Here is a 9,367-nt window from a genome sequence, read left to right as displayed (position 1 = left end):
TGAACTCTCGGCCCGGGCGCCTCCATCCACGCCACCTCCGGGGCTTAGGGTCCCCCCAGCCCTTCCCATGCGGACGCCCAGGAGCCCTGACCCACCCACTCCCACGCCCTTCTGGCAGGTCTGGGAGGCTGAGGAGTCGAGATCCGGGTTGCCCAGGTCCTGACTGCCCTGGAGCAGTGACTCCTGCAGCCCAAGCGCCGGCGGCGGAGGAGCCCTGGTCCCTGGAGCTCCCAGCCCCGCCGCCCCGGAGCCGCCTCTGCGCGCAGGGCGGGGCAGGGGCGCGGCCGCAGGGAGCCCGACTACAAGTCCCGGGCAGCCGCAGGGAGGGGTGCTGGGGCTAGCCCCGAACGCGCGGCCGCAACGCGAGACCTTTGCCGGCAAGGGCGCCTGGGCCTCTGCCCTGCTCCGGCCGGGAAGTCCGGGGCGGGCTAGAGCGGAAAGCCCTGCTGTCCCTGCGGGGTCCTTGGAGCAAACCGAGTCGCCGAGACGTCGTCTTCCCCTGTCCTTACTCTAGTTGTTTATCCCGCCTGCACCACATTCCTCCCCAGCGCCTCCTCCCCGCCTGCCCCACCTGCTCCTCCCTCCTGTTGTAACATGCTTTGGTGAGCCCGCGACCTCATTGGCAAGGGTGCTAGAGTTCGCATTCAGCCACCATGGGGAATGGGATGAACAAGGTAACGTGCCTTTCTTTCCTTTGCGCTGTTGTTTTTGCCTCTACTTTTCGCCCCTCCCTCCCCGCTGGTCTGGATGGGCCGGGGAAGCCCCCAGTCCTCAGCCCTCCCGCCCTACACCTGTCTCTCGGGTATCTAGTTCCCTTAGACTTGAACGTGGGGTGGGGAGGGACGGCATGTCTGGGGGGCACTGGTCGTCACCTGTTTTTGAGGTGCTCCCCTCCAGGCCCCTGGCGGCTTCCGGGTGAGCAATACCTCCCCTCACCCCAACCCCCAGCAGTACACACCGCCCAGCTCACCCTGCCAGCCAGTGCTTTTTGCGGCTGGCTGAGATCTGGCTGTGCCCTTTAAAAGCTGTGATACTTGTTCAGCCTAGAAGGGTTGTGGTTTTTTCTCTTTCTCCCCTCCCCTTCGCTCCTAAACTCGGCCATTGAAGCACCACCACCCACATTTTTAGTAAATGGGTAAGAAAAAGATGTCTTCTGTAAATCTCTTTCTTCCCAGATCCCCCCCGTGCACAGATAGGTTTCGGTTGTGGACAGAGACCTGTGTTGAGGTGGTTTCTTAAAAAACAAAACAAAACAAAACAAAACAAAACAAAACAAAACAAAATCCACCCTGTGAGGGGATGGCTTAAGCGATCAGATCTGAGCTTTGCTAATTTATCTCGGGTGGTGTTGCTTCTGCTACATGCAAGGGCAGCCTGTTGACTGGCTGGCTGTGTGCGCTGATTGTGTCTTCTAGAAAATTTATTTTGCTGTCTTCTCTTTGTCACTGTTGTGACCATCACTCCCCCCCTCCCCACCTCAGTCTATGAGATAGTCTGTCTTTTCTACCAATGGATGGACCCAGATTCCAGCTTATAGTTGAGGGGTATTGCCTTTGATGTATTCAAGTCAACCACAAGGTTCAGATTTTCTGATCAGGTACTGCTGGTTTCAAGGAGCGAGTCATAAAACTTCTAACACCCCCCACCGCCCCCCCCCCCCCAGCAAAGAGAGTGCCCTTCACAGTTCATGAATTAGTGCTAGTTCACAGATTCGTTTTTCTCTCTCTCATTCTCAGTTCCACAGACACTGAACTTTCATATTTGGTGGATATAACTTTAGCTTTTTTTTTTTTTTTTTACTTGTGTCAGCATTTGGGGCAGTAGGGATCAAAGAAGGTAGGGGAGGAAAAGTGGATAGTTATGTGTACCTGCTTAAATCTTTTCTTTTATGTACATGATGATTCGTGTGTGTCAGAGACCTAGTTTGTGAAAGAACTATTGTAAGTTTTTGGTTGCATATCTGAGGATTTGGTCTGAGCACAATTGTGTCTGGTGTGTGTTGGGGTGGGCTTGGTTTCTGACAGGGATGAACTTTAGAAACAGACTATTTATCTCTTGGATAACTACTTAAATTTGTTTCTCATTAGCCCTGGAATCCATCTGCACCAATAACCTTCTGCTTCCTCTTCTTCTTTTTTTTTTTAATTCTTTAGGATAGAGAAGTTGAGAGGGGAGGGAAGATAGAGAAGGGGAGAGAGACAGACACCTGCAGACCGTCTTCACCACTTGTGAAACAACTCCCTGCAGGCAGGGAGCAGGGGCTCGAACCCGGGCCCCTGCACATAGTGGCTTGTGTGTTTAACCAGGTGCGCCACTGCCTGGCTATCTCTTAAAGCCTTCTGCTTTCTAAATTAAAATAATAAAGATACTTCACATGTTTGTGAACTCTGATTTCGTTCCCATTAACTGTGGTCATATATCAACTTTCCTTTGAGTCTTTGTATGGTTTTGATATTCACTTAAGTTGGGCACTGCCCATCAATTTAAGCATCTAACTTCTTGTATTGCAATATAAACCAAGCGATATATTTAGAAAAAAAGAACAAGTGCCTTAAAGCTCAAAAGTAATTTCAGGACTTTGGAAAAAAAAACACAGTAATGTTCATAATCATGATTTTTAACTTTCAAAGAACGTAGTATATTTATTGATAATGTTGCCATTGTAGCCTTCTTTTTAATTTTTCTATTATCTTTATTTATTTGTTGGATAGAGACAGCCAGAAATCAAGAGAGAAGGGGGTGATAAGAGAGTGAGACAGGGAGACACTTGCAATACTGCTTCACCTTGAAAAGTGTTCCCCCTGCAGGTGGGTACCAGGGGCTCAAACCTGGGTCTTTGCCCCTCTATTATGTGTGCTCAACCAGGTTTGCCACCACCTGGTTCCATCTTAACCTTCTTAAAAGTAAAGGACCCATTGCCAGTGATGGAATGGAGACGCATACATGCAGACGTAGAACCTTAATTAACTCCCCCAAATTTTCATGGGTAATCACTGTTAGCCAGGTGTTGCTGTTTAAGAAGGTAGATAAGATTACAATGGTAAATGGCAAGGGGCCGGGTTGTGGCACACCTGGTTGAGGGTACATATTACAGCGCTCAAGGACCCGGGTTCAAGCCCCCGGTCCCCACCTGCAAGGGGAAAACTTTGCGAGTGGTGAAGCAGGACTGCAGGTGTTTCTCTGTCTCTCTCCCTTCATATCAGCCCCATCCCTCTCAATTTCTGGCTGTCTCTATCCAATAATTAAATATATAGAGATAAATTTTTTTTTTAAAAAAAAGTAAGTGTCACAGGCATAGATAGGGCCTTCCAGTGCTTGCACAACAGAAATATGTGAGTCATATATGTAAATGAAAAGTTCCTAGTAGTCACATTATTTTTTTTAAATGAGTGAAACTATGTTTTCCATTTTTTTCTAAAATTTTTAAAAATATGTTCATAAAATTAAAAAAAATCGACAAGACCGTAGCATAAGAAGGGAACAATTCCACATAATTCCCATTACCAGAGTTATGTATCCCATTCACTCCCTTGACAACTTTCCTATTCTTTACCCTTCTGGGAGTCTGGACCCAGGGTCATTATGGGGTGCAGAAGGTGGAAGGTCTGACTTCTGTAATTGCTTCTTTGCTGAACATGGGTGTTGGCAGGTGGATCTATACTCTCAGCCTGTCCCTATTTCTCCCTAGTGGGACAGGGCTCTGGAGAGGTGGGGTTCCAGTATACACTGGTGAGGTCGTCTGCCCACTGAGATCAGGTTGGCCTCATAGTAGCATCTGCAACTTGGTGGCTGCAAAAGAATTAAGAAAGATAGCAGAAAAAAAAAGTTTAGTAATCAGGAACCTAAAGGCAGAAGTGTAGCAGATAAGATTTTGGGATCTCCATTTTGGAAAAGCTAGTAGTTCTATTTTAGGTATATTCCAGGGGGCCCATGATTTTACTAATTTTTGCCTGAGCCCGACAGTTAACATGCAGATAGGCCAAAGGGATTGACTGGGAAGATGGAGTCAGAGTTAGAACAGGGCTAGAAAGCTGGATCAGGGAAAAGAGTAGTTCCCAACTATGGGAAAAGTATATAAATACCATCAACTGTAAGCCCTATCTATCTGATCTGAGGCTTATATTGGCAACAACTTTTATTTTAATTTTTTATTTATAAAATGGAAACGCTGACAAGACATAGGATAAGAGGGGTCCAATTCCCATCACCAGAACCCTGTAATCCACCCCTCCCCTTTTAGTTATTCCCCCCTCCCCATTTTTTTATTTATTTGAATGAATAGAGAAATTGAGAAAGGAGGGAGAGATAGAGAGACACCTGCAGTGCTTGCTTCACAGCTTGTAAAGTCTCCTGTGCCCCGCAAGCGGGGGTTGGGGTGACCTCAAACCCTGGTCATTATGTGTGGTAACCTGTGCATTCAACTAAGGTGTGCTACTCTCTGGCCTCAGTGAAGCTAATTTTAACTATGTATGTATATCTAAAGTATATCCAAAACATTATCATTTCAACATGTTCCCAACATATAAAACTGTTCATAGAATGACTTATAGTGTTTTGTACTGTTTTCCAATTTTACTGTGTAATTTCTTGACCTGAATCATATCTCACTTGAGATTTGCTACATTCTGAGTACTCAGTATCATTTCATCCAGGCAAAAGAAAAATCCCTCTGGAGTGAAGCTGAGATCAGAAGGAATTGCCCAAAGTTACAAAATTAACTAGTGGCAAAGTAGATTGCTAGAAGTCAGAAATATAAAAACTTATATATATATTTCAAGTGTGACTATATGATTGGGAACTGGACTTCATGTTTTACCCACCTTAAAAAAAGTGGGCTAGTTTGTCTGCAGAACCAGTAAGATAACTGTTATGTTGCATGATCATAAGAATGGTTATCTCAGAACACTTTGAAATAAGTACATACAATTCTCTAGGAAGTGAAAACCCAAGTTGCAGTGTGTGTGTCCTGATGTGGCTGGGACGAAAGCTTTTTCACTCTTACACAAGTTGGTTGTCACTGGCAAAGGAAGACTTGAATTAAACAGTGCAGATTCCAGTCTGACTGGTTTGAGTATAGCAGCTTTTATTTCTATTTCATATGCTGATAAGAGAGTCTTCTCATTAATAAGTTCCTGCTGTGTGGCAGGACATCATGATATCTCAGCCAGGTGTACCCTGCAGATCACAGAGATGTATGAAAATGAAGCTGCTAGATTTTTTTTGTTTGTTTGTTTGTTTTGTTTTTTCCCTGAGCCTGAAATCTGATATGCAGGTGGATCCAAGTTATTGTCTGGGGGAGATGATGTCATGGCTGGAAAAAGGACCAAAAAGCTGGATCAGGGAAGAGAGTAGCTCCCAAATATGGGAAAGGTGTATAGATACAGCCACAGGCCCTTTGGTATATAACTAAAATATGCTTATTAGCTATTTACAAAACGGAGAGCCCCAACTCTTCATCCTCACTATTCTAGCCTCTAAGTTCATGATGAGTCAACAATTTGTTTGGCTTTATATGTTAATTCTCTTTTCAGCCACCAGGTTCTAGATGCTAGCATTATGCCAAACAGACTTCCCTGGACAGACAACCCCACCAATGTGTCCTGGAGCTCCAATTCCCCAGGACCCCACTCCACTGGGGAAAGAGAGAGACAGGCTGGAAGTATGGGTTGACCTGTTAATGCCCATGTTCAGCAGGGAAGCAATTACAGAAGCCAGACCTTCCACCTTCTGCACCCCACAATGACCTTGGGTCCACACTCACAAAAGGTTAAAGAATAGGAAAGCTATCAAGGCAGGGGATGGGATGCGGAGTTCTGGTGGTGGGAATTGTGTGGAGTTGTACCCCTCTTATCCTATGGTTTTGTCAGTGTTTCCTTTTTATAAATAAAATAAAATAAAATAAAATAAAGAAAATGAGGCTGCTGGATTCTGACCAATTCCCAGTGGTGAAGAAAGAGAAAGTAGGGATGTTATCTGTTATTTTTTGAGCCTCACATCACATGCCTATCTGTAAAGTGTAAGCCTCGCTGCAGACACCACTCTTACTTACTCTCTTTGTACAGATTGGGAAATAGAGTTTTGTGAACCTTACATACCATGACTACTGACTAATGTCTTAATACAAGAAAGAGTAGAACTGAGTTTGGAATCCAGTTCCCACTGATTCTGAAGGTACAGATGTCTTTTTTTGAGCTAGGATGCTAGTCCCAAGTAAACTCTACAGATGCTGAAAAAGTACATGAAAAGGTGCCTCAGCATTCCAAATTAATTGCAAAATAGAGAAAGACTTCTTTCTCTTTCCTGTGTGACATTGAGCAAGAGGAGGAAGAGAAAGCAGGTAGCTAAAATGTTACTTTATTGTGCCTGTGTGCAGAAACAGTTTCCATACAGATCTTTTGAACTGGACTCAAATTGTAATTGTTAATGAGCTTCTGGGTCTGTCAGGACCTGTGTTGAGACTGGCCTATGTAGAATCATTCATCTGATTGTCACCACAACCCCATGAAGTAGATAATATTATTTACAAGGGAGAGCCACAGAGGTTACGTGACCTTCCCAAAGTCATGCAGCTGGTGAGTGCCAGGGGCACTTCACAGACAGGTGGTCTGGCTCATGGCCGCAGTGCAGAAGTGCCTCACTGGGCTGCTCAGGCTCAATCCAGGAAATGTCTCTCAGAAGGTTAGGGTTAAATTAAACAGGTTGTTGCATGCAAATGTCATGTTTCAATGGGGCCTTTAAAAACTTCTAGTTGACTCAGAGTTTTCTCAAGGGTCTGAACCCCAAAATCTTTGTGGGGAGAAGGGCCTAGAAAGAAAACTGTTGTTTCCATTGTTGCCTTTTTAGTCTTAAGTACTAAGACTAAATAAGTTTTAATAAGTATCCTTATTAAAATAAAAATAAGACCTCCCTAGTGAAGAGCTATGCTAGACAAATGAGCCCCAGATGCTGTATATGACTGTTTTAGTCTTGAGTAGCTTGGACTCATGACCTAAAGGTGGACTGGCTTGTTGTCATTCTAGAAGAATGTAAGGGCCCTTTGGCTCTGATGCTTTCTCTCCACTAAGTGTGCAGTCCGGCGGTTTCTTCTTCCATTAACCAGGTGTGTGTGCTTAACCAGGTGTGCCTCTGCCTGGCTCCACATTCAAGCTCTGTATGTCCATGGCTTCATAGGGAAACGACTTAGCTAATCTCATCTCATTGTACTCTAGACAAATGCAATGATAGCTGCCCCACTTACTCTCCAGATTATTGCGAGATGCAAATGAGAATTTATTAGAAGAAAGTTTGGCATGCTGGTAAGTGCTGCAATGTACTGGTACTGCTATTTAAATATTCCTGGATTGGGCCCATCGGTGGTCACAGTAGTGACATCTGCCTTGGATATACTTAGTACTTGTACTAGGATGACTTTTTTTCTCCTTAGGAAGACAGTGAAACATTGAGAAAGGATAGTTGAGAGAGAAAAGAGCAAAGCCCGATGTATCCCAGGCACAGACTCAGGCTATTCAGCCTCTGCACAAGTGGTTTTTCAGGCTGGGTCATTCCTTAACTATGGGGTTGGGGGTGGGGGTGGGGTGGGGGTGGGGGTGGGGGTGGGGAGGGAGATGTTGTCTATTGGGTTTTAGGAAGCTTTCTAACATCCCAAGTCTCCATTCACTAGAACCAAGTAGTACCTCCCAACCTTGTCATAACCCAAACTATCTCTAGGCATTGCCAGATGTTCCCTGGAGCAAATTCAAATCCTTTGAGAACCACTGACCTATATTCATCTCAGCTCAGAATCTTACAGTAGAATTCTTAGGTCTCTATGATCTGGACTTGGATCATTACCAAAAGATGGAATCAGGCTTAAAAGACTAGGAAGCCCTGTTTAATACAGAAAGGGGCTGAATGGTCAGACATTCTTATGCTGCTAGAAGCTGCTGTTTCCCACATGGAACCCACTCACTTGGCTGCCTGTATCATCCATCCATGCATCCATCCATCCATCCATCCACCTGTTTAGCAAATCAGATTATTGAGCACCCGTCAGTGTCAAGGCTCTGGGGTAGATTGTGTCGTTGTCAGTGTCAAGGCATTGGGGTAGATTGTTTAGTTATAAATAAGTGTGACTGTCAATGAGACCCTGTCACCTAAACTGGTCACAGGGAGCTTACAGAGGGGCCCTTCTGTGGGAGATGAGCACTGAGGAACACGGTTGCATGGCTTTGACTGTGGTGCTAGGGGACAGCATCATGCTGGTAGCCCCTATCTTCTCTCTATAACAACACTTGCTTTTTTCTCACTTTGATATCCATGCTCTCCTCCTTATGTTGAAGGAGTAGATGCTTAAAGCAATGCTCTAAATGCACGTAGGAGTATCCTCAGATTCTTCCTTTTATAAATGCGCATGAATTGAGTCCAAAGCCAGATGGCATTAAGGTTAAATCCACTGTCCCCAGGCAGGATGCGTTGAAGGACAGAGAGCAGTGAGGAAGGAAGAGATAGCCAGACTGGACAGCCAGTGGGGAGAAAATATCAGAGCCAGCGAGTCTGCTCACATCTTTAAAAATGACAACAAATCACTATGTTAGTTCTTAGTTCATGATTTCAGGATAATTAAGATAAAAACATGTACATGGAGAAATATATAGGGCTGACTTTTCTGATATATGCCCCTTGCTTTGAAACCCAGAAAGTTCTTTCTGACCTAGGAATAGTGAAGTTTCCCACCCTATCCCACCCCACCCCGACAATCTTACACTTCTTTCCAATCAGCGATATTATCTCTTGCATTGTTTGGGTGGTGTTCTTAGATTCCATGGCATCCTGAACTACTAAGAAGAATGTTGCAAAAAGAAACTCAAAATATTTCCTGCCATAGAAGCCCTATTCTTTTGTGCTTAAATCCCCCCTCCCCACTTTTTATTTTTATTTTTATGGCAAGACATTTGTTTGAGGTGTGTCTGTGTGGCTTCTGTTGGTGTGTAGGCATGGGAAGCATTGATGCAGAGGTGCCATCCCCTCAGAGAATCTTTCCCAGGCTCTCCAAGTATTTCTGTAGGAGTCAGCCTTCATTTTCTATTCCCACTGTCTTTTAGCAGAGAACAAGTGTCTGTTTTGACCAGCAGGGTGTCAGAGATCATCCTCCACTGTGCTTTAACTGTGTTCCATCATCTTTTATTCAGTGATGATCTTTCCATGAGCCTGACTCCACAGCGGGCCTTTGGGACACAGTAGGGAGCAAAGCAGACATGCCCCCTGCTTCAAGGTTGATCCCCAAAGTCAGCATACAGATAAAAGGACAATTCTAGGTACTGATAGATGTGATAAAGAAAGCAGGTGACACGATAGAAGGCCTGGCGGGAGTGGGAGTCGATGGTCAGGA

At 44.9% G+C, this 9,367-nt stretch overlaps 1 protein-coding gene across 5 annotated transcripts in view; it reads left to right on the top strand.

Annotated features, from left to right (window-relative positions):
- Positions 1 to 306: 306 nt before the first annotated feature.
- The window catches only part of DUSP22 (dual specificity phosphatase 22), a 69,460-nt gene continuing 60,399 nt past the window's right edge, over positions 307 to 9,367 (top strand). For 2 of the 5 annotated variants that reach the window (XM_060189165.1, XM_007531356.3), the window contains exon 1: positions 311 to 674. Coding sequence is in view for 3 of the 5 variants with exons in the window: in XM_007531356.3 (XP_007531418.1) it covers positions 654 to 674 (21 nt within the window). In the remaining 2 variants the exon portion in view is untranslated. Of the gene's footprint in view, positions 675 to 9,367 lie in introns of all 5 variants that reach the window. The other 3 variants (XM_016191806.2, XM_060189164.1, XM_007531357.3) reach the window with 3 other exon arrangements.

This window comes from Erinaceus europaeus, chromosome 4 (genome assembly GCF_950295315.1).
Source record: "Erinaceus europaeus chromosome 4, mEriEur2.1, whole genome shotgun sequence".
NCBI lineage: Eukaryota > Metazoa > Chordata > Mammalia > Eulipotyphla > Erinaceidae > Erinaceus > Erinaceus europaeus.
Note: the sequence above shows the minus strand (reverse complement) of the source record. Positions and strands in the feature narration are given on the sequence as shown.